Source organism: Odocoileus virginianus, chromosome 1, assembly GCF_023699985.2.
Source record: "Odocoileus virginianus isolate 20LAN1187 ecotype Illinois chromosome 1, Ovbor_1.2, whole genome shotgun sequence".
Lineage (NCBI taxonomy): Eukaryota > Metazoa > Chordata > Mammalia > Artiodactyla > Cervidae > Odocoileus > Odocoileus virginianus.
In genome coordinates this window covers 35,634,663-35,660,536 of record NC_069674.1, presented here as the reverse complement: position 1 = coordinate 35,660,536, position 25,874 = coordinate 35,634,663, and the positions used below count along the sequence as shown (strand labels likewise).

The 25,874-nt window shown below is 41.7% G+C and overlaps 1 protein-coding gene across 3 annotated transcripts in view; it reads right to left on the bottom strand.

The window, feature by feature from the left end:
- POU6F2 (POU class 6 homeobox 2) overlaps positions 1 to 25,874 on the bottom strand; it is a 387,868-nt gene that overhangs the window by 118,726 nt on the left and 243,268 nt on the right. For all 3 annotated transcript variants that reach the window (XM_070466661.1, XM_070466666.1, XM_070466672.1), the window contains exon 4: positions 5,958 to 6,316. In XM_070466661.1, coding sequence (XP_070322762.1) covers positions 5,958 to 6,316 — 359 coding nt within the window. The remainder of the gene's footprint in view (positions 1 to 5,957; positions 6,317 to 25,874) is intronic.

Here is a 25,874-nt window from a genome sequence, read left to right as displayed (position 1 = left end):
TTTTTTCCTTTTGCCTCAGACTTCAAAACGGCTCATTATTGTTACTGATCTTATATTTTAAAATGTGATATTTAGGTCATCATGGGTTTTGACATTCATTTTGATTTTTTATAAAATTGTATTAAAATATGATCTGTCTTGATGACTGCATTTTTGGGTGCACCTGGGATGAATTCTGCATCTGAGGTGAATGCCTCATTTACCTTAGTCTTGGTCCAGGTGAAGGGAATTTTACACCTGATTTAGCCCTGTGTAAATAGAGTTCTACTAGAACTTACAGTGGCCTCAAGGGAGTTATATAACTATACCTACAAAAGGTAGCAGAATATGTCACCTCAAAACATGCCCGTTTTGGCATGAGGATTATTTTGAGCTGAAGGCAATTAAGTATCAACAGATACAAGAAAAGCTTTCTGCCATCCTCCTATTGTGCCTAAAAGCAGGACATAAACTTGTAAAGGTGTTCCCCCAACCCCTCCTCTACCAGGAAGGACAGAATTTAATGACTGGAGACAAGTCTAGACCTGTATCAGTCCAGAGACGGCACCAGAAAAATGTGTATAACAAATCTCGCTTATCTACTATTAGTTTCCCCATATATCATCTTCCCACAATTTGCTACTCTTAGAAGCTTATAGTCCTTTTCCTCAGTCTTGTTACTCCTTGTGTTCTTTAATTAAGATGCTAGTTAAGCCCGAGTTCTAACCACCCCTTTGAGTTCCGCATCACTAAGTGCTCCTATGTGTATGCAGGAAGCACATGTCATAAAAAATTGTTTTTCTCTTCTTAATCTGTCTTTTCTAGTCTAATTTATAGATCCCCAGTTTGAGAACCCAGAATGAGTAGAGGGAAAAACAGTTTTTTTCCCTTGCACCTGCATAGGTCACCCAAGGTGAGTTTTAGAGGTTTGTAACCCAAAATTCCAAATAGAAAGGAAAGCGTTCCAGAAAGTATTTAAGTTTACCCCCTCCACTGATAGATGAAAAAAAACTTAGACCCACCAAGATTTGACTGCTGCTGCTGCTGCTGCTGCTAAGTCGCTTCAGTCATGTCCGACTCTTTGCGACCCCATAGATGGCAGCCCACCAGGCTCCCCGGCCCCTGGGATTCTCCAGGCAAGAACACTGGAGTGGGTTGCCATTTCCTTCTCCAATGCATGAAACTGAAAAGTGAAAGTGAAGTCGCTCAGTCGTGTCCGACTCTTAGCGACCCCATGGACTGCAGCCTACCAGGCTCCTCTGTCCATGGGATTTTCCAGGCAAGAGTACTGGAGTGGGGTGCCATTGACTTCTCCGAAGCTTTGACTAATACTGTGTTAAATTAAGACTAACTACTGGGGGGAGAGGGGATTGGCCCCAAGCACTGGGTCTTTTTTATAGGAAGGAGACATGATTGGAGATTATTTGCTTTAAAAGGATGGAAATCATGTGGGTCTAACTCCTTCTCAAGGACTTGGGCTCTTTGTTTTAAAAAGTGATAATACATCATCCTCTCCATCACTCTGGAAAGTAGTACTGAAACTTAGCTAGGGGGAAAACATCCTAGCTGGGCCTGCTCTATAGCAGAGGTGGAATCTGAATGCAGGTTTATTGCTGATGCCTGAGTGGTACCAAGACCTTTACATGAAGAAATGCACATGGTAGAGGACAATTTTATGCTATCTCTCAAGCAACTTCACCTCTGAGAGGTGACTGTGCTCCTCATTCCTCGTACAAGCATAGACAGTCTTCTCTCCCCTAATTGCTTCCACTGATTTCTCTCTCTCTGTTTTGTTTTGTTTTTTTTTTTCATTAAGATGTGCAATACATCAAGAGAAAAAGATGGTCCTGCTTCCTGCCATGCAAGACAGTATGTAAAAGGCCAAGGATAAAAGCACCATTTGGTTTCTTAAGCTTCTCTAATGTATAGGTGTGAAAAAGCAATCTGGGACCTAGAGTTTATGGCACTGACTCTCTGAGGATGAAAACTTGACTTTAATTTTGACTCTCAGGCTAAGATAAAATCTGCTTCTGCTATCATTATCCCACTTAGGTTTGTCCTCAGTCTCTTGCCCAGATCATCTCCAGATCACTCACGTAGGAACACACGAGACTTTTACACAACGTTTGTATTTTCTTTAGTGAAAGTTAAAAACTCCCAAGGAACAGTCTCAAGAAAAGTCATCTCAAAGGTCATAGAAAGGAGGTATTTTGTCATTCTTAGGCTTATGGGGTTTTTATTCAGATAAATATCATACATGGAAAATAAAACTGTATATTGTTCTTTCTACCCAGGAATGATTAGACCATATCTTTTCCCTCCAAAGATTGCTTCCATATATGTTTCTGATCTGATCCCACTTAACACACACTACAGTTCTAGTTTTAGATTCTGGTGCAGTCTGTGGCAGGTGGTTTAAGACAAAAATAAAGAGCATGGATTGTTATCTATCTGGAACCTAAGGGTTAAATTCAACTCACAGATGCATTTTGTTTGTCCCACACACCATTTCCAAAATTTCACTTGGATTTGATATTCAAGTCTGCTTTACTTGTTTATGCTGACTGCCTGGCCCCTAAATCTTTGCACTTATAATCCTGTTCAGAACTTTTCCTTCCTGAGAATGAAGTTGTGGGTGAGCAGACCTTAAATCCCATGAAGAGTTTAAAGAGAGGCTTCCAGGGGCCAGCTTCTGATATCCATCTTTGTGGATATCCTCTGATATCTTTGTGATCCCATGGACTATACAGCCCATGGAATTCTCCAGCCCAGAATACTGGAGCGGGTAGCCTTTCCCTTCTCCAGGAGATCTTCCCAACCCAGGGATCAAACCCAGGTCTCCCACATTGCAGGGGGATTCTTTACCAACTCAGCCACAAGGGAAGCCCTTATATTGAATATAAGTCTGCTTTACTTATTTATACTGACTGCCTGGCCCCTAAATCTTTGCACTTATAATCCTGTTCAGAACTTCTCCCTCTTGAGAATGAAATTGGGTGAGCAGACCTTAAATCCCATGAAGAGTTTAAACACAGGCTTCCAGGGGCCAGCTTCTGATATCTATGCTGGACCACCAGCCCCTTATAACTCTAAGCCATCAAAATTAGTTCTCTGAGGTGACAATACTTTAGACTCTTATCTGTCTTAAAACAACAACCTGGTTTTGTATATGCAATTCATTTCATGGAATTGAGTAAAAGAATGAAAAAAAAAATTCAGTATTAGACAAAAACCTGACCAGAACTATTTGGAGAACTTTAGTCTAGAATGTTACTACCTGTCCCCACTACTATTATTTTTTCATCTCAAGGAAAAACCTCACCAAATATACCTACATAAGCTACTTTCATTTATTATTTTTTTCTGAAGATATGACAGTATCTGTACAGTTTTAGAAATGATTATTATCCTTTCTAACAACCTAGGTTGCATAATTTAAACCAATATCTCTCTGACAGATTTTGAACAATGTAAAAAGACAAAGCCCACATGGAAGTAGATTATTGTAAAAAAAATTTAAGCTGTCATATATGAACTTAGTTGATCATTATTCTCTTAATAACCTTCAAACAAAAATATTTTATTCTAATTTGTAAAGATCATTACCTTTGAGGGTTAAATATCTTTCATATGCTCTTAAATATTTTTCTTTTTCAAAAGTTCAAACATTACATGTTCAACAAACTCAAAAACACTTCAGCTAATGTAGAAAAAATATACTATTTCAAAACCACAGAATTCTTCATTTCCTTTACACATGCCTATAGTGAAAGGAAAAAATCCTTTTATTCCTACAGTTGTGGACTTTTCAAAATTAGTTCTCTATCTAGTCAATAATATCTTTAAAATTTCACCAAATCACCCCTTCAGTGGTGATTCATTAGATCCACATAAGAAGATAGAGTATTATCAATGTACTTAGTAAGCTTATAAGTTAAAACTTCAACAGTGAAAAACTAGAATAATCTCTCAGGGTGACAAAGAAATAAATGTGATTTTGAGCCTTCATTTGTTGCAAAAACACAAAATGAAATACCTCCCAGATTTCTATGGGAAACCTTTAGGAGAACGTCTGGAAATTCTCCTCACAGAATTAGTTTCCACAAGACTGAGGGGTCACCTCTTCTAAAGCCCTGTCAACAGTCATTCAGGTGGGTTGTCTACACTTGTTTTTAACTGGCTGATAGAGATTTATACAATGTTGACAGTGTTCTGAGAAGACTGACGTCCACAGAACTCAAAGCTTTCACTCAACTCTATAGAATACTGGATTAAGTTGAACAACTGGGGGCAGGGCTTAGTAATCTCATCCCTCAGAGGAGGACACATGGTTTCTTTGGTAATTCACCTACTTAGATGGTTTAGATCAAGGAAGCATTTAATCACTTGGTGCTGAGGTATATCTAAGTTTAACTGCTCTTTAAAAATACATTAAACCCATTCTTTGGAATAACCATTGTTGAATTACAAATGTTGAAAATATGCTCTAGTCATGCATCTGGTAAATCTGATTATATCTACTTAGATATCTATGACATCCCATAGATATCAAGTGTACAATCAAGACTTTTTTAGCTTGTATTCATTTCAATCTAACTTAGGTCAAAGGTATTATGTTGTTTCATACTTGTAATATTTTAAAAATACATCTTCAAACTCAACTGGGGAAAATGTTCAAATCGCCAGGTAGCCATGACCCAAGTGCCAAGGAAGACACAATTACTTATCTCGCCCAAATGTTTCCATTTCCAAGAAAACTCTGAGCCACCACTGAGAAACCAAGTTCATAGAAACAAAGATACAGGACAACAAACTAAATCAGTTCTAAAATACTAAGTCTCTAACCTACTCGCCTTTCTGTCTGTGGGCCAATCTATTTTGATTCTCCATGTTTAGCTATTTAGGACCTAAGGATAACATCACTTTTGTGGTCCTCCGGAAGGGCTAGGCTAGACTGACTGACTGTGAGTCAAGGACTCTCAAGGAGGGAGGTGAGTTGGTGTTTAAAGTGAGTATAGGCCTTCCACTCTGTGGGAATTTGTCACTACACTACACATGTACTAAACCATCCGAAATCTCATTGGGAAAAAAAAAATCCTTATTTTTTTTAAGTCCCAAACCGAGCTTTTACTTTCTGGATCTGATGTGTTAACGTCAGAGTCGTTATCTTTTGAAGCTAGTTTATTTTAAAGGCATCTAAGTGAAGAATGAGTTTCTGAACCATCACAGTTATATATTCCTGAATGCTCCTGTTCATTGCTCTTCAATGATTGCAGATAAAGATGAGCTTTCATGATTAGCCTGAAATTCTATTTTGGATGCCCTCAGCTTCACAGCAATAAAGTACATATAGAGAAGCTTTATTATTTTATAAATATGCATATTTGTTGAGGGTTTTGGTGTGAATTTAGAGCACTTGTTAGTCCATGGAGTAATGGTTGGAATCTGGGACATAAGACTGGGGCTAAATTTCTTTATCCTCCTAACCCCAGAGAATCTTTGGGAAAATAGAAACAAAAGAGCACCGAAGTACTTAAGGTAAGACACTACTGTATTCATAATATAGAGAAATAACCACCATGCCTCATGGACAGGAGATGTAGTTCTCCACGGGGCTACAAAACTCTGCTAGTAATAATTTTAATTGGATGCTATCTTTGCTGCCTTCAAAAAGTATCATAAAGTGGAGTTATTACAGGCTACAAGTGCACTTACAGTGCCGGCCTCTCACCGGAGGAAACAGATAACATTTATCCTTCGGAGGCAACATCAATGGGTTTCTATTTGTTTCGTTTACATGCATCCCCAGTTGCCTGCTATCTGCTCCCTCTTCCCTCCGTCTGAGAGATCAATTTGAATTAGACGCTGCTCAAGTGGATGCTAAGTCTGGCGGGCCCTCTGCCTCCAGGGAGGGCGCGCCACCCGGCGGCCGGGTCCCCTGTGCGTGGCCGGGGCGGGGGGCGAGGTGGGGGGCGTACCTGCAGAGGATTGGGTGGCGTGAGCGGCGATGGGAGGCCGTGTCCCGGAGACTGGCTGGCTTTCTGAGGGGGGCTGGCGCTCTGCTGAGTCGGAGACGGTTGGTTCTGGCTCTGGGGGTGAGGGTGGGCTGGAGGCTGCGGGGGCTGCGCGGGCGGAGCCGGCAGTGGCTGGGAGGCGGGCGGCGGCTGCTGGGACTGCGGGGCGGGTTGGGGCGGCTGCTGCTGGGGCTGCGGGGGCGCCTGCGGGGCGGGCTGCGGGTGCTGGCTGCCCGGCGGGGCCGGGGGCGGTGGCGGCTGCTGCTGCTGGAGTTGCTGAAGCTGCTGGAGCTGCTGGAGCTGGGAGTTCAGGGATGAGGTAGCTGCGAGGAGAGAGAGCGAACGTAGAGTTGAAACGCACACGTGGAGTTGAAACAAACACGTGAACCTGAAACATACACGTAGAGTTGAAAATACACCACCACACCGCTGGCCGTGGATTTGACAGCCGGTCCCCTGCGAGCTGAGAAGGCTCTCCTTTTGAAAATGTTAACCCTCATGCCAGGCAACTCCTTGATGTCTTAGAGGGTTGTGGGGCACTGGGAGGAGAGTCAGTTCTTGGGGAAATTTTAAAATTTAGGGAGGACCAGAGTGTAACACACCAGGCATTACATTCTAAGGGATAGAGCAGGTGCAAAACCAAGGGGATGGACTAGGAACAGAGGCAATTTTTAAGTAATTTCTCCCTCGCTTCCTTTCCATCCTGCTTGGGAAATACAGTTAGACTTTCAAGGTCTGATTTAGATTTTTAAAGGTCATCTCATTTAAATCTTATTGGCAAATGCTCGAGTGGAGTTAAGCACAGAAGGCTAAAGTGTGTGCAATCTCCTTTTCATCATCAGTGCCACTCATGGTGTAATTTCCACTTGCATCCGACCTCTGCCAACTTGCTTAGATATGTGAGTTTTGTTTCTACAATTTTTTTTTTTTTAAAGATAGTACATGCATCTCAGTTTTGCAGAATCAAAAGTCTCAGTCTGAACTTTTTGCCTGCTCGTTAGAAAGACATGCATGTGTGTTTAGTCACTTCGTCATGTCTGACTTTTTGCAGCCCCATGGACTGTGGCCTGCCAGGCCTTTCTGTCCATGGGATTTCCCAGGCAAGAATCCTAGAGTGGGTTGCCGTTTCCTTCTCCAGGGGATCTTCCTGACCCAGGGACTGAAGTCGGGTCTACTGTGTCTCCTGCATTGGCAGGCAGATTCTTTACCATTGAGCCACTTTGGGAGCCCCACGGAGCCCCCCAGACCAGAAGGGGTATAGTCAGCTGTGAACTGTGGTGACTAGTCACATTGGGACCTCAAGAACAGGACAGGAACTAAGAGAAAGAAATCATCTTTCCAGATTTTCTTATTCTGTGAAAAGAAAGAGTTGGTAGGATAAACTGTCTTAACATTGAGCTCACTAACTTTGTTTTCATATGACCATCTAGCCCTGAACAATTTCTCCAGCAGGAAATCAGTTTGGCTGAAGAATGGTCTAGAGAAAATTATTGCACAAATTCACTTTCTTCTTTGCCTGAATATCAGTTTAAAAGCTTTCCCATAGCCTACAAATAAATGTAAGGAAACCATAGGCCTTGGCTTCTATGCTATTCCATTCCTCCCCCACTTAGAATTCATCAAGATTCCCAAAGGTAGTAACTACTGTTTGTGACATTATACTAGTCCCAATTTAAAAAAAATGCTTCTTAAAAAATATATAGTGGCTCTATAAAGTGATATCATATACCCACCTTCATATGAAAATGATGGTCTTGAAAAATATATGTACATGGAACCCTATGTTGAGCACATCTGAAGAAATTTCTCTGTAAAGAAGTCAACCAGTGACTATTTTTGTAAAGTTAAGAATCATTTTGTAAAATGTAAACACCAACTAGGTACCAGTGCTGTTCTGATAATAGGTAGGATTTAACAAGGGGACATAGTCCTGCCTTTAAGCAGTTTATAGTGGATTTGTGGAGGTAAGAGGAACTTACAGGGGCTTGGGGTGCCTGTTATAATCCTGCTAATGGTAAGTGCTTGATATAAATCAATTGGTTTTCTAAATGGTCAACAGTGTGAGTATTGACCAAAAGGGCCAGGAGAATGAGAGTGGTTCCTTTGTGGGCTAGAGAGGCTAAGGCAGTGTTCATGGAGGATGTGGAATGAGGGCAGAGAGGGCTCAAGAGAGTGAGTTCTGCACCTGGAAGGGAGGATATTCCAGGCAGGAGGACACCCAGATGACAGCATGACTTAGGTGATGTTTCTAAAGGACAATGTGGAGAATGAACTGCCTGGAACAGAAGCTTTGATGATTTTAGACCTTAGAGTGGTGGAAGCCTGACTTTGAAAGTGGTGGAAACATGGATCATTCCCAATTCACCTCTGGTATAAGTCAGATTTTAAATATAATCAGGTTTGTTTAAAGCAAGGCATAGCTATGCTGATGAAATGATAGTTTGCTGTTTCTCAGGGGCACCAAATACCATTTTTTTTTTCCTCTCAGGTACATGGAGAGCTTCCATGTTGGACTGGTGGGGATGAAAAATGTCCCCCTGGGTCAGTGAGTTACTCTAGGTCTGTTCAAACACTCAGACCAGTGTGTGTCCTGCCTGTGATGTAAATGCAGAGTACTCTGGACTCTACCGGTAGAGATAACATGTGAGAGAGAGGGCTGGAAAATACCCAGTCAAGGGGAACTCTGAATTTTCTGCTCAATTTTGCCCTGAATCTAAAACTGCTCTAAAAACTAAAGTCCATATTAAAAAAAAATACCCATTTATAAGAACTTTAAAATAATGATCTGATTTTGCCATTTCCCCCTCTCCTTGCTCCTATTGTACAAAGCCACATTTTATTGAAGACCAGGGAGCCCAGCTCAGTTATGACCCCTGGGATCTTCTGTAATCCGGAGGGGGCTAGATCTCTCCTTTTGTGGAGTTAGAGACGTTGGAAACCTGATTGAATCTGGCCTCTTGCCAGATTCAAATCAAGCCTGTCCTGATTTCTTTCAGAGTAGGGGGCATATATGTCGGTGCTTATTTTCATGGTTGACTTAAATACCATACTGTTTCATTTTGGTTAGAAAATCATTTATCTAAATCAGTGTTTGAAAACAGGAAAGACTGGGAAATATTGGCAGATAGATATTGGCAGACAGGTAGGTGCAGCAGACCCTAACTTACTAATGAGACGTGGGTCCCAAATGTGTCTTTGCTTCTTGATCTTGGTGAGTTCACATTGCTCGGCTATTTCTTTCCTGGAACCTGCATCCCCCCCTGGAAAGGCATTAACCTAAACTAAACCTCTTTGAGTTACATCAACTAATTTGGCATCTGCAAGCCAGGAATGATGGACAGTAAACTATGTTCAGGTATGTACTGGATGCAAAGGAAAGCACAAGGGGGCTGTCCAAGAATGTAATTCTGGTTTCAAAAATGCCAAAGGCACATACACAATGATATGAAAAAAAAAAAGCAAAGAAATACTAAAATATGGAGCCTCTAAATGGCTCATTGTGTAAAGCACACAGGTACAGACATAAGTTAGGAAAATAAAGAGAATTTTGCAGATAAAATGATGATTGTTGGGTGATTCTATACTTTGGTTCTATGCATAGCAATTTAAAGATTTTACTTTCTTCCCTGATATTTATGTCCTTTAATGATTATTTCCTCTATGTCTGGTTACTATATACACCATGGGCCAAAGTTAAATGTAAAATTTAACTACAGTAACAGTAGACATGGAAGAACTTAAAGAGATGCATAATAATTTATATTAGGGCATTTTAAATTTTAAAAACTTACAATTTTGAAAACAAAACACAAAACAAAATTCCATCAAGAAACCCCCTGGTGGTCCAGTGGTTAGAACTCTGCCCTCTCACTGCCAAGGGTGTGGGTTCAATCCCTGGTTGGGGAGCTAAGATCCTGAAAGCCTGGTGGTGCAGATAAAAAAAAAAAATCTATCAAATTTTGACTTTTCTAGAGAGAAGAAAGCAGTAAGACAAGACCAGTGGGCCAGAACTTCCCAAATAAATAATTTAATAAGACAAAGAAGTCTAGAAGCTTGCATCTCTCCATTTGTTCAGTTTCTATGTATCAACTGTAAATTAGAAAAAAAATGTCTTCTTTAGGATCTTTGATAAAGATGTTCTCAGGAAACCACGTACATAAAAAAGCTACACCACAGAGGCAACAGAACTATCCTGGATGGGCTTTACTTACAATTACTTCTGAGGCAGGGAAATGGAAAGGAAATTCTGCCAATGAGTATGTCCATGAGTGATTCAGGAGAAATACAAATGCCTCTTGTACTTTGCAGGGTACTCAAACACCTTGGGATTCAATGAAAGTGGAATGGGATTCAAACGCTAAAGGTTGTGTGATTCTTAGCAACACGCTCACCTTTGTTAACAAAAAGTGCAACTCAGACTATTATAATCATTCTAGTTGGGGAATCAGTGTGAGCATTTTCTGAGACTATCAAGTTAAGGGATCTTTGGGCATTGTTGGCAAACTGGAGGCTTGGGTTTGAGAATCTGCTGGGAAGGATTACAAGCTCCCAGCCTGGCTGGGACCTGAGTCACCTCACAGCAATATGTTTTCAGAGGTGAGAGGACCAGTGCTAAGGAGGAAGGCAGCAGGAAGGATTTATCTCCTGCAAGAGACCAGGAATCCTGCAAAAGCATGATAGTAATTGCTGTTCGAAAAAGCAAGAGAGTTCCAGAAAAACATCTATTTCTGCTTTATTGACTATGCCAAAGCCTTTGACTGTGTGGATCACACTGAACTGTGGAAAATACTGAAAGAGATGGGAATACCAGACCACCTGACCTGCCTCTTGAGAAACTTCTATAAAGGTCAGGAAGAAACAGTTAGAACTGGACATGGAACAACAGACTGGTTCCAAATAGGAAAAGGAGCACATCAAGGCTGTATAGTGTCACCCTGCTTATTTAACTTATATGCAGAGTACATCATGAGAAACGTTGGGCTGGAAGAAGCATAAGCTGGAAACAAGATTGCTGGGAAAAATATCAATAACCTCAGATACACAGATGACACCACCCTTATGGCAGAAAGGGAGGAAGAACTAAAGAGCCTCTTGATGAAAGTGACAGAGGAGAGTGAAAAAATTGGCTTAAAGGTCAACATTCAGAAAACTAAGATCATGGCATCTGGTCCCATCACTTCATGGCAAATAGATGGGGAAACAGTGGAAACAGTCGCTGACTTTATTTTCTTGGGCTCCAAAATCACGGCAGGTAGTGATTGCAGTCATGAAATTAAAAGATGCTTACTCCTTGGAAGGAAAGTTATGACCAACCTAGACAGCACATTATAAAGCAGAGACATTACTTTGCCAACAAAGGTCTGTCTAGTCAAGGCTATGGTTTCTCCAGTGGTCATGTATGGATGTGAGAGTTGGACTGTAAAGAGGGCTGGGCACCGAAAAATTGATGCTTTTGAACTGTGGTGTTGGAGAAGACTCTTGAGAGTCCCTTGGACTGCAAGGAGATCCAACTAGTCCATCCTAAGGGGAATCGGTTCTGGGTGTTCATTGGAAGGACTGATGTTGAAGCTGAAAGTCCAATACTTAGGCCACATGATGCAAAGAAATGATTCGTTTGAAAAGACCATGATGTTGGGAGAGATTGAAGGCAGGAGGAGAAGGGGACGACAGAGGATGAGATGGCTGGATTGCATCACTGACTCGATGGACATGAGATTGAGTAAACTCCGGGAGTTGGTGATGGACAGGGAGGCCTGGTGTGCTGTGATTCATGGGGTCGCAAAGAGTTGGACATGACTGAGCGACTGAACTGAACTGAACTGTGGTGTTGGAGAAGACTCTTGAGAGTCCCTTGGATTGCAATGAGATCCAACCAGTCCATCCTAAGGGGAATTGGTTCTGGGTGTTCATTGGAAGAACTGATGTTGAAGCTGAAACTCCAATACTTTGGCCACCTGATGTGAAGAGCTGACTCATTTGAAAAGACCCTGATGTTGGGAGAGATTGAAGGTGGGAGGAGAAGGGGACGACAGAGGATGAGATGGTTTGATGGCTTCACAAACTTGATGGACATGAGTTTGGATAAACTCAGGGAGTTGGTGATGGACAGGGAGGCCTGGCGTGCTGCAGTTCATGGGGTCGCAAAGAGTCGGACATGACTGAGCGACTGAACTGAACTGAACCGAATGAATGGCTGTTCAAGCCCATTCTGAGTACGGTCCCCTGGTGCAAGCCTAGTCCTATGGGAAGAAAGAACAGAGGAACTTGCTGAGGGCAAGAAGCCAGATGCCAAGGACCATATACTCTATAGTTGCATGTATATGGAATGTGCAGAATAGGCGAATCCACAGAGGCAGAAAGCAGGTTAGTGGTTGCCGGGGGTTGAGGAGGGGGAGGACTGGAGGGTGACTTCTCCTGGAGATGGGGTTCTGGCTGGGGGTGATGAAAAAGTTCTAGAATGAGATAGCAGTGAGTGCTAGACAACATGGTGAATGTGTTTAATGCTACTGAATCGTACATTTTAAGATGGTTAAAGTGGCAAATTTTATGCTATGTTTATTCTACCTCTACTACAACAATAACAACAGTAATAATAAATAGCTATTTCTCCATATATATATATACCCTGGAGACCAAGCAAGAGGTTCCTAGATGGTGCTAGTGGTAAAGACCCCGCCTGTCAATGCAGGACACACAAGAGATGCGGATTCGATCCCTGGGCTGGGAAGATCTCTGGGAGGAGGACATGGCAACTCGCTCCAGTGTTCTTGCCCCGGAGAAGCCCCACGGACAGCAGAGCCTGGTAGGCTACAGTCCATGGGGTCACAAGGAGTTGCACACGACGGCAGCGACTTAGCACATGACCAGGCCACATTGCCCTGGGACCGCACAGGGGAGGAGAACAATCCTTCTCTGCTCCGTGTGGCTGTGTAGTCCCTAGGGCTATGCCTGGCAGAGCAGAGGGAGAGATCCGGGCAAGGCTGCAGGATGCCCCGCAGCCTTGGGAGGGAAGCTCTGGGTCCACTGAAGATGGAGAGGCACAGGCTGGCAGTGGGAAAAATGGATCGCTCTCAACATGGACCGTGAATTCAGTCCTGGGCGCACCCAAGACACCCCTCTAGAAATGCTGTCGAAGCTAGACTCTGAGCTGGTGGAGAACAGTGATGGCTATTGGGGTTCAAAATAAGACAGAGCTTCCTAGCTTGAAAAGCACTTTCATTTCATATGGATAAGTTAACTTTTCAGGACAACCTTATGCATAGATGATATCACTGCCATGTTAAAACTGTGGAACCTCGGCTCAGAAAGTTTAAATGACCTGCCTGAGTTCAGGTGCCAGGTGCTATGGACGAGTCAGTCTTAAGTCTGCCGCTTCCCAAAGCCTCTTAACATAACAGCATCAGGGGTAACCTCTCTCCCCCGAGGACTGGAACAAAGATAACTGTTCCTCATAGAGGGAGGCCCTCCACGGCACCGCTCTTGAGAAGAGGTGGCACAGGCCCTCTGTTTACAGAGGCTCATTGAAGGCACTGGTTCAGGGATGCATTGCTCAGCTCCTGGGAGAGTGTGGATAGTTGAACTGCTGTCCTGCTGTAGGCAAAACATGTTTAAAATGTAAATGTGCATTGTGAGAATAAAGGTGCTAATCTGAGTGTGAGCCATGAGTTATTATAAGAACAGCGACATGGAACCAAGGAAAAGGGGCTGAGGGGTATATGTGGACAGGAGGTGGGGAAGGGCCACAGTACACTTGATTCGTGGCACAAGTTTGCTTTGATGGTGGAAGAATGCTTCCTCTACACTTAGACCCTGGGCGGCAGCAACACTGTGCGAAGCTTGGTGGCATTTTAAGGAAAGTAACTGACTAGGGCATCATCTTATGTTGTCCATGGAACTCTGTGATGTGTTGTCTCTAGAGTATTGTCAGGTGGCAGCTAAGAGTTCTCCAAATGGCTTTCTTCCTTAACTGGGGACAGTGATTCCCAGATTGGCCCCAGTCTTACAAATCAGTGGGCTCATGGGCCACTGGAAAGGAAATCTGTGCTCCCTGATATATGGAGCCTTTGCTTCCCTAATTCTGTATTTACTGTCCATTTTTCTTGCCTAGAAAAATCCCTAGAAGAAGAAAAAAAGTGAAATCTAGAACAACCCATCCAGAAGAATTTAAGTTGGTAAAACTGGACATCTTCCTTCCCAGCAACCCCCCAAGTAATAACATCTAAGGTAGCTGAAGCAAGGAGGCAGGTCAGGAACTCTTCCTGGTACCCTCATTAAAAGCATCCCCAGCCTGCACTGGCAGACAGAAGTTTTTGCAAAGTAGATGGAAACAGTGTGTTGGGAACTTGGGATTTTGAAAAAGTGCAGAAGGTGGAGATGTTCTGGAAAATAAGCCTTTATTTTTGGCAACTATGCCCCAAACAAGCAAAATCAGTTCTGCCTCAAAGATTATGATGTGTAACTATTTCATATGTGGTCAGTGTCATCAGCTCTTAAATACTGCCATACATATCTGTAACCTGTCACTTGCTTCTTTTGCATTTAAGGCAGCAATCTAAGTATTTCTTAAGATATCAGGGGAAAAAAGTGAGAAATTCTTCCAATGAAAATCTCCCCACTAATTTCCATGTATTGCCTGAACCACACAAGCTTCTTCCTTAGGTCAGGTGTTTTTACCTACTCTATCTCAAATTATGGACCAGAACCACCTGGGGAGCTTGTTAGACAAGTGGATTCCAGGGGGTAAGACAAAGTCTGCATTCTAAAGCCCCCACCCAAGGGGATCAGGAGCCACTGGCCTTGGGGCTCCTGGCAGCCTATCCAGGAGGAAAAGTCTCTTCCCTTGGCCTTCAACCTGAGCAGCTTGTCTATCCATCTCCATCACTTTGAGAATATTGCTTTGTGAAAAATGAACTTGTTCTATTAGCAAATGTGTGTGTGTGTGTGTGTGTGTGTGTGTGTGTATAAACAGAAAACATCAGTTGGAAAGAAAACAGACACTGGGAATTTTCAAGTGTTCTTTAGCACCTTATTTTAGATAGTAGAGCCATTCACCACTCGTTACTGCCTTTGTTGATATTTTGGGGAGCACTCTTGCTGAGGTATCTTAAATCTGAGACATATTATTAGCTTTTAGATGCCCCACTGAATAGGGAGGATAGAAAAAGTGAGGGAAAGCTCCGACTGTAAAGTGAAGGGGTGAAGTGGTGGCATGCGTCATCCCGAGGGGATTGTGCCCACCCAACAATGTAGCAGGCAGGGAGGCTGAGGAGTTCCCTAAATCTCCAGAGGGGTTTGCCATGGCCTTTCTCTGGACCAGCTGACCTCTCAACACCTCTCTGCAGGACAGCCCCCAGTGAGGCTTAAACTCTCAGGAAAATAAGAGAAAGGATCTCCTATTATGAAATAGAAAAAACTAGGGAGGACTTAGGATTTCTAATGTGGCTGTGACACCCCAAGGTACACCCTTCTTTTCTCACTCACCTCGAAGAAACCAGAAAGTCTGTAGTCTCACCCCACTACACAGAGCTCTTAATTGCTCTTCCAAGGCCTTAGGAAGTCCACCCAGGTTCCTACTGAGTGCCAACCAAGGTGAAAGGAAAAACGGCCCCCATGATACTGATACTTCCCCCATGGAGTTGCAGAACACTAAAGATAAAGATTTTTAAAAATCTTAAATACGATTTCAAAGAGATAAATAGAAGGCCATGTACAAAGAGACATAACTCAGGGACTTCCCTGGTGGTTCAGTGGCTAAGAATTCGCCTGCCAATGCAGGGGACGTGGGTTTGATCCCTGGCTGGGGAGCTAAGATCCCACATGACTTGCCTATCCCACTTGAGCAATTAAGCCTGCACAGTGCGATGAGGAGTCTGCATGCTGCAACTAACACCTGATACAGCCCCAAATAAATAAACAAATAAGGAAATATTAAAAAGAGACATAACTCAAATAGGCATCATATTTCTCATTGCATGCATGCTAAGTTGCTTCAGTCGTGTCCAACTCTTTGTGACATTATGGACTGTAGCCTGCCAGTTTCCTCTGTCCATATGATTTCCCAGGCAAGAATACTGGAGTGGGTTGCCATATCCTTCTCCAGGGGATCTTCCCAACCCAGGGATCAAACCTGCATCTCTTGTGATTCCTGCATTGACAGGTAGGTTCATTACCACTATCACCACCTAAAAATCTAAATTCAGTGGGGCAATGCCTTCTAAGTTCTGAAAGAAAATGATCTCTAGCCAAGAGTTCTATTGCTGGTTAAATTGTTATCAGTAAGAGTGGAAGAAGGCCCACATCAGAACTTACGAGGATTTATCTTCCCTTGACTTACTTTTTCTTAGGAAGCTGAATAGATACTTCAGTAAAATAAGGGGTGAACCAAGAAAGAGGAAGATTTAGGATGCAGGAAGCAGTGTGTCTCCTCCCCTAAAAACAATACAAGGGAGCCCCACTATAATAGATGTCTGGAAGTTCTAATAATACCCAGTCAAGACTGCAGCATAAAGGGCTCTAGAGAGATATGTCTAGAAAAAATAAAAGCACAATTCCATAGAAGTGATACAATATTAGTGCTTTTAGAAGAATTTGAGAGTGTGATATAAAAGAGAAAGGAAACTATACATTTCAGGCAAAACAAAAGCTGTCTGGGAAAGCCACAATCTAGAATGACCTTTCTGTTACTAACTAGGACAACCTGGGGCCTAACAGGACTCTCCATCAGTGGAAATGCATCAGCGTTAGGGATTTTTAGCTCTGAGGAACCTGGTGTGGATGTTCTTTCATTAAGTGAGCATGGAACATGGGCCAAGAAGATGAAGCTCCATCAATATTAAACTCATGAACATAAGATCTTCCTTCAGAAAAAAAAAAAAAAAAAGATTTAAATAACCCCCTCCTGCCCGTTGCCATCAGAATTTCAAGTCTTCTTCAGGTAGTAACACCATATCACATTAGAACTTGTAGGGTTTGAGTGTGCACTTTAACTAAATTCCAGTGGATAGATTCTGTTCCTTGATTTTGCTTGATTGATTTTTCCCTAACCTGCAGGGAATCATAGTGTATATGGAAACATTCACTCTTGATATGAAGTCAGTTCATTCAACAGAGGAGACCAGATTTATTCATCAGAGAATCCCAACCCTCCCATAAGAACTGGTTTCCTTTTCTCGTGGAGTTTGGCAGAGCCTTGGTTGAAACATTAGAGATCTGGCTGAAACATTAGAATCTCCTTGAATGTCAGTTCTCTCTGCTCTGCTCATTCTTCAATACATGGATAATCTAGTTTGTTTTTTTTTTTAAGAGGTTTGAGATTAAGAGTGCATCACTGACTATGCCACCTTTCCTTCTTAATACCATATCTGTTTAATGCAATTAGGTGAAATAGAAGTGCTCATGTAAAATTCAATCCCATAATTTTTCCTCCTTAAATATGAAAAACAATTATTTACATCTTTGATAACTTCTTCTTAGACCTTTTAGCTGGAGGGCAAATGGTTTAAAATTATAGCTAACATTTACTGAACATGGTTTTCCTGGGTATATTTAAAAATTATTAGGGTAGAAGTGAAGCCATACTCACTAAAAATGAAGCCATGGATATGGGGGAAAGGAACACATGTGCTCATTTTATATTTCTAGAAAATAAAATAATTTTTTAAAATTTAGCAGAGCAAGTAAGATGTACCCTGCCTTTCAAAGCATCGATGTTTGCCCTTCCCTTCAAATGGGCATTTGCAGGAGATGTTACAGGCAGTTCAATGGATACTGCGCCTGGCTTAAACACAGAACTGTGTTCACTCAGATTTCTTTTAGGCTATAGACACATGGGCCAGTGCTTATTTTCATGGTTGATTTAATCCATCCCCTCTGCCAGTGTGGGGATTATTCCCTACAGTTATTCTTCAGTGGTCTGTCAGTTCAGATTAAAAAAAGTTAAGTGACAAAGATGCAGTGGCTGATTCCTTTAGAAGCCTATGCTGTACTGTAAGAGATTTCTTTTTAAGAATCTGACTATGTTCTCTTCTTTTTAATTTCCCTCTGATCACCACAAATCTTCCTTATCTAGGCTGAACTTTAAAATCCATAAACAGGCAATTCAATTTTGCTCCTCTATGACAACTTCTGGTTTGCCAAAAGGCTTTATAGATCTTGCCTTATTGGTTCTTGCTTATTTTTTGAAAAGAAGAAATAGCTTATGTCTCCCCTCACTTTACAGATGAAGAAATCTATACTCAGACATGATTCTGGGGCCATATGTATCCTAGCTTTGTCTGGCCTACATAATAAATGATAAAACTTTTAATAAACTACATCTATTTTTGTATTTTGAGACAGATATCAAAGATATACCCTTGTCAGATTTGCAATTCTATTCTAGATTCATAGAAATGAAACCAGTAACAGTTGATTTTAATTGTGTACCAACATGTTTACTATTTAAAAGTCCCTAATATTAAATCACACATATTATTATTCTTCTCATTCTTTTTTTAATATTTATTTTTATTTATCTACTTATTTGGCTGTGCTGGGTCTTGGTTGTGATACGCAGGATCTTTTTAGTTGTGTCATGTGGGATCTAGTTCCCTGACTAGGGATTAAACCTGGGCCCCTTGCATTGGGAGCTCGGAGTCTTAGCCACTGGACTACCAGGGATGCCCACGCTTCTCATTCTTATTTTCTCTCTCCATCTCCAAGTAGAATTCTTTAGCAGGATCACTAATATACTGCATGGGTAATTTGGTTTGGGTGTTCATTGGAACGACTGATGTTGAAGCTGAAACTCCAATACTTTGGCCACCTGATGCGAAGAGCTGATTCATTTGAAAAGACCCTGATGTTGGGAAAGATTGAGGGCAGGAGAAGGGGACGACAGAGGATCAGATGGTTGGATGGCATCACCGACTCAATGGACATGGGTTTGGGTGGACTCCGGGAGTTGGTGATGGACAGGGAGGCCTGGCATTCTGTGGTTCATGGGGGTCGCAAAGAGTTGGACACGACTGAGTGACTGAACTGAACTGAACTGAGCTGAATTTGGTTATTTTGTATTGATATGCAAAAAGTCATTCAATTCATATTATTTTATGCTTTCATATGTAGCAAACAAGAAGAAAACAAATAGTTTTAGTGAAATAATTAATTACATTAATGATAATCCTACTGGAAGAAAAGAGTCTCAAAAAAAAAATCCTGGGAAATTTCACAAAAAGCAATAGATGCTGGAATATCAATGGGATTAAAATGTAATGAGGTCATATCACCTACATTAGTATAAATGTTTTTGCAATTGTCTCATGGATTTTTACCAGACTGGTTGATCTTGCTATGGGAAGGAAAGTGATATTCTTTTTACTTTATTAATACAATGTGGACAAAAGAGGTGAACACAAATGTATCAGTCAGCACAGGTTAGTTATATTGTGGTAACAAGAATCCCCTAAGCTCACTGGCTAGCCCAACAAAGATTTTTTTTTTCTTTATTATTAGTGCCATAATAAATTTTGCCAGGGGCTCTTAGCTTAGTATAGTCACTTAGGTACCCAGCTGACAGGTCTGTCACTATCTTGAATACTGCCTATGATATGAAAAGGACAGAGAGTTTTTTAGGGTGGGAATTAAATGCTCTGACTGAGAAGTCATCCCATCACTTTCTCTCACAACTCATTGGCCAGCAGTAGCCACAAGTCTACTTGTGGCTAAATGCAAGGGGACCAGGAAGTGTCATACTATCACGTCCTAGAGAGGGGGAGAGTCAGAAAAAATTGGCAAACAGCATTAACAATCTCCACAAAAGCATCACTCTGCCCTCCAGATAGTTTCTGTATATATATTACTTTCTTCCCATTTTCATTTTTGTCTGGATCATTGAAAGAGCTTATTAACTGACCTCTTAGGCTCTTTCCTTCCCTGTTCCTTCTTTCTCTCATTCATTAATTCAATAAATGTTATCAGATCATGTGTCAAGTGCCCCTCTGCCATCAGAGTTAATTTTCTAAAATATAGATGGGATTATACCCTAATTAAAAAATTAAAAAGGATTACGATAGCTCCTATTCATCAGAGAATGAAATCATACTGCTCAACCCATATTGAAGTATGACTTTGGCTCCAGCCCACCTTTCTAGACTCATTCTAACCCCTGTTGAGAACCCTCACTTCTAGTTCAGAGGTAGAAGCTGGTGGTACATGGACATAAAGACCAGGATGCCCCATCCCCACACGTACAAAAATAGAACTTTTAAAAAGTTTGAATTAGTTGACAAGATTAAAAAATCAGGAGAGTCAACATAAAATATGCATTGTGCATTATTCTTAAAAATAATCCGGAAAGTTTGGCCACATGACTCTCATTCTTGTATGGGAACCAGAGCTGAGTAGCAGATGCTCTGCCAAGTAGGGCTGGTGCTCACATTGGCTAGGATGAATCGTTGTCCCCTGTCCTCCAAGAAGGGACATTCATGGGGTCCTCTGTACTACAATGGATAATGTGCACTCACTTGCCTCTTTTACCAAATAGCTTTCAACAGACGTGAACCAGGTTTTAGTCAGTTCCTTTCCCACCCTTAATCTTCCTGCCTTTTCTCAGCAACCTGCATATAGTAGATGTTCACTAAATAGTTGAGAAATGACTCAACATCACTAATTGTGAGAGAAATGCAAATCAAAACTATAATGAGGTATCACCTCACACTGGTCAGAATGACCATCATTACAAAAAAAATCTACAAATGATAAATGCTGGAGAGGGTGTGGGGAAAAAGAAACCATCCTATGTTGTTGGTGGAAATGTAAATTGGTGCATCCACCATGGAGACCAGTATGGAGTTCTTTAAAAAACTAAAAATAGAGTACCATATGAATCAGCAGTTCCATTCCTGGGAATATATTTGGAGAAAACTACAATTTGAAAACACACATGCAATCCAATGCTCACTGCAGCACTATTGACAACAGCCAGGATATGGAAGCAACCTACATGCCCACCAGTATAGGAATGGATAAAGAAAATGTGGTACATATACACAATGGAATATTACTCAGCTGTAAAAAGAAAGAAAGAATGCCATTTACAGCAGCATGGATGGACCTAGAGAGTGTCATACTGAGTGAAGTTAATCAGAGAAAGACAAATATATGATATCACTTATATGTGGAATTTTTTTTTAAAAAGGGTACAAATGAACTTATCTACAAAACAGAAATAAAGTTACAGATGTAGAAAACAGCCTTATGATCACCAGGGGGTGAGACAGGGGAGGGATAGATTGAGAGATTGGGATTGACATATACATACGACCATCTATAAAGCAGATAACTAATAAGGACCTATTGTATGGCACAGGGAACTCTACTCAATACTCTAATGGCCTATATAAGAAAAGAACCTAAAAAAAAGTGGATATATGTATATGTGTAATTGATATTCTTTGTGGTATACTTGAAACTAACACAACATTGTAAATTAAATATACTCCAATAAAAGTAACTGAGAAATGATGATTGCAAGGAACTGTAATTTGATTTGCCCCTTGTTAATTTTACCTTATTCTTTTTACCCTAATTGTGTCACAGGCTTGCTATGGGTTGGCTCACAAAGGAAGATATATGCAAAGGTAGGATTCTTAAGTTTAAAAAGATCTACTGCTTGGATTTCTAGGTGACTACATGCCAGTTATGTGATTTCTGAGCATATAAGGATCTTCAATTAACTTTGAAGTTTATATATTTATATAAAAAACTAAGGCAAATTCCTATGATTCCTATGTTCCTTTTTTTATAGTCATACAGACAGAGATAGCCATCCTGACACATCTGAAGCTATGTCCTAAAATTCTGTAGCATAATTTTGTTTATGAACTATTCATAATTTTGCTTATGAACTAGCTCATAATTTTGTTTATGAACTAGTTCACAAAGTTCATAAAGGAAGAAAATTAACATTTCAGGATTCAGGATTTGAAGGTGTGCTATAGAAATTCAATGTGAAATACATGTATATAAAATGTGGTCAAAGAGGAAATGACAGGCTTAGAGTGCCCTGAAAGGTTATCTGCAAAAACAGAAAAGAGCTTCAGGTGGGTCTGAGATGGGCAGATTAAATCGTAATCTTAGAAGAGTGAAAAATGTCATCAGAACCCAGGCTGACCCAAAATCTACCCAATCTGGGGAGAAACATCATAGAGCATATGGATTAAGAGGGTTTGAGTAGAAGGTCAGGTTCTTAGGATGTCTGGGCTAGCAGGATGTGAAAGTCAGTCAGATATAAACAAGTGTTGCCTTGTTAGGGAAATGGGCAAAATCACGATGTAGACCCAGGGGCCCTCTGGGTCAGTTTCTAGCTGCCTGCTCCATGGCTGTACTCTACTCCTAGCCATCAGTAAATGCATACTCTGTTCATCACAGAAGCTGGGCAAAAGCTCAGGATAGACGAGCACAGAGTCATTAACAGTATTGGTAAAACAACACATACAGGTCCTTTCTGCTTATACTGAATTAAATCATTACATACAAACCTTAAGCAGGTTATAGAAGAGCTGTTTAGAGGAAGATGAGAAATCAAATTTTATGGCAACTAAGCATCTCACAAACCTGTTACTCTCTCCCTCCGTGAATGCTCTCATTGTTTTTGGCCTGGACCAGTGCAATAGCCTTGTGTTTTCTCTTCCACTTCATCTATTTGTAAAGACCAACTTCCCCTTCCTCTACCTGCCTTTCCTTCTCCCTTTCCCGCTCCCATCTTCCTCCTTTCTTCTTCCCCTACTTTCCTCCCTCCATTCCTCTTTACCCATCTTCTCTCCTTTCTCTAAGAGGTTATTAAGCACCTACCACTTGCCAGGGGATATTCAAGAAGTATACACCTGAACTAGACTCTGATTCAGTTTTCCCAAAGTTCATTCATGCTCTCTCTGGGAAAATAGACATGGAGGTGCCCAATCATAATACAATGATATGTTAATGCTTCTATTTAAAGATTTTTACCAATTTCTTATGTCTCCAAAATAAGTCCTCACCATTCACATTAGAGCCATTCACACCATAGCCTCATCCCCACTTTGTGTCTTGGGCTCCGCCATTTACCTACATGTACCCTCTGTTCCCATCAGACAACCTGCATGTCATTTCCCCCCACATACTTGGCTTTCCTTCGTCCATGCTTTTGTTCATGGTTATCCTACTTCTTGAAATGGTCTTTCCCCCCATCCCTGTCTGTCATGATCCTTTACTTCTTTCAAAACTCTGCTCATCTTTCTGTGTAACCTCTTCTGCTTGCTCTTAGCACCTAGTGAAAGTGAAGTGAAAGTGAGGGTCATTCAGTCGTGTCCGACTCTTTGTGACCCATGGACTATACAGTCCATGGAATTCTCCAGGCCAGAATACTGGAGTGGGTAGCCTTTCCCTTCTGCAGGGGACTTTCCCAACCCAGAGATAGAGCCCAGCTCTCCCACAGTGCAGGCAGATTCTTTACCAGCTGAGCCACCAGGGAAACCCAAGAATACTGGAGTGGTAGCCTATCCCTTCTCCAGAGGATCTTCCCAACCCAGGAATTGAACCGGGGTCTCCTACATTGCAGGTGGATTCTTTACCCACTGAGCTACCAGGGAAGCCCCTAGTAGGTTCAAAGAGATACCTGGTTATGGTACACATGTGTCTCTTTTTCACCTGTCAGAAATGCCGTGTTATGACCATGTAGAGATTTGAGGGTTGAGATGAGCTTTTATTTTGATCTTGACCTCCTTGAGAATCTTATAAAAAAATACATCATTTCCCCAAGAGACATGTTTATATTTGTAAATTTAACATACTTTTTGGGGGGGGGTTTCTGGCCCCTCTGATGCCAATCCATAGATTCTTACAAAGGCTAAGAACTTCTGCTGGAGGATCAGGTTATGAAATACATGGCCTTTGATGGTATGCATTGATGGAGAGAGGTTGGTCCTCAGAAAAGAGATCTAGAATTTGGAAGGTAGGCTACAGGTGGTTGAGGGGGCTCTGGCCCTTGGATGGTTTTTAGATCTTGATGATTCCCAGTTGTGCTTTGGATGTCTCAGTTGGGCGGAATAAAAGGCTCTCTGCCACATGGAGATTCATTCTGAGTGAGCTCAATTACTCTCTGAGCTTCTACTAAAGTCATGTTTAAATGTTTTAGTGTCATCTCATTCTGTTATGGGGACTTAAGGTCATTCTATGGTGGAAGATATCAGACACTGCAGTACATTGCTGGAGCAAGGTGCAGATTTTTAAAGAGATCTGAGAATTAAGTGGACACCTCTTAATTCTTCACCTATGTTACAGAGGCATACAATTTATTTTTTTATTTGTTGCTGTTTTTATTTCTTTGGCTCACCACAAGGCCTGTGGGAACTTAGTTCCCTGACCAGGGATTGAACCAGCACCCCCTGCATTGGAAGTGTGGTCTTAACCTCTGGACCACTAGGGGAGTCCCAGACATAGGATCTAAAATCACATTTTTGGAAAGAGCTATTGGTGTTCTGAGTCCCACTCCCTCCAGGGAGTAGGGGCTCTCTCTCCTTCACCTGACATCAAGAAGGAGGAGTTTCCAAGGAGGACAGCTTATTATGTCCTTGCGTTAGGGGACACACAGGACTTGTGTCAGGCTTTTGCTTGGAAAAGGCAAAAGGAGAGACACAGCCTGGTTAGCTGCTCCAATGTGGAAGCTAGTGAGAGATGGAGGCCCTGGTGACTAGTACTTCTGGTATGAATGAGAATTTCCTAGAGGCTGGATGAGAAAATCCTGGTGTGGACTTCTTAGACCCTGCCTGAGGGCTCTCCAAGGAGGGGTGGACAGATGTCAGCAAAGAGACTGTAGAGGTAGTTCATTGCTCCCAATACTATAGATCCCACTAAGGGATCTGTATTTGAGTGGCCAGGACTGGAGGTTTCTCAAAAAACCACAAAATCACCCCCCCGCCAAAAGTCTTAAAAGATCTAAATATCTCCGACTCCTATGAGCGTAAAGCCATCTGGCAGAGTTCCTGGAGGACTGTGCCCACCTTCCTCAGTTCTGAAGGGTCAGAAACTGATGACAGAGGACAACGAGCTGAAGCTTCAGGTGGAAACAGAGAGAGAACGTTTTTGACTCCATTCCCCAAACACAGGCTCTCTGCTCACCATTTGGCTGAGATGTGGGAGATGAGGAAGATGGAAACTTCAGGTCAAGCTGGAGCTTTGACTATTATCTTCATCTGTACTTCGTTTTTATAGATGTGAAGCATTCTTTTGTTTTTGAAGTGTATCATCTAGGAGGGGTGGGACCTCCTCGAATTGTCCGTTGGGAGCAGCCCAAATCAGGGAATTTAAAGTGACAATGCGGTCAAAATAAACTTGAACAAAGTCTCTCCTGTTCAGTCATGGTTCCACTGACCTTAGAGGAACGGAGCTTAGATTTGCATTTTCCTAAGACTGCACATAGGTTACTTTACCACTGGTACTTAATAACTACTGGTTTAAGTGCAAGATTTTTTTTTTTTTTTTGTTTATCCTGTGCCTTTGCTCCTTGGTATTGCCCTCTGAGTCGAAGACCTTTGTTTGGGGAAAGGATTAGTTTCCCTTGCTATGGAAATATTTATTCATCATTGGAAACATATTTATGGGTGGTATACTGCAGAGATTGTCAAACTTCAGGGTGCAGAGGAATCCCCATGGATGCTTGTTGAAATGCTGATTCCAAGGCTCCACATGCAGAGATTTTAATAACATAGATCTCCAGCAGGAATTTTGAGGTGGTGGTGGTGGTGAGAAACTGGCAACTTTTCAACAAGATTCTGATGCAGAGGGTGATTAGTACATACTTGAGTAGCTCTGGTCTCTACTGGATTCTAGACACAGTGCTAGGGGCCTATGACATCACAAACAGCC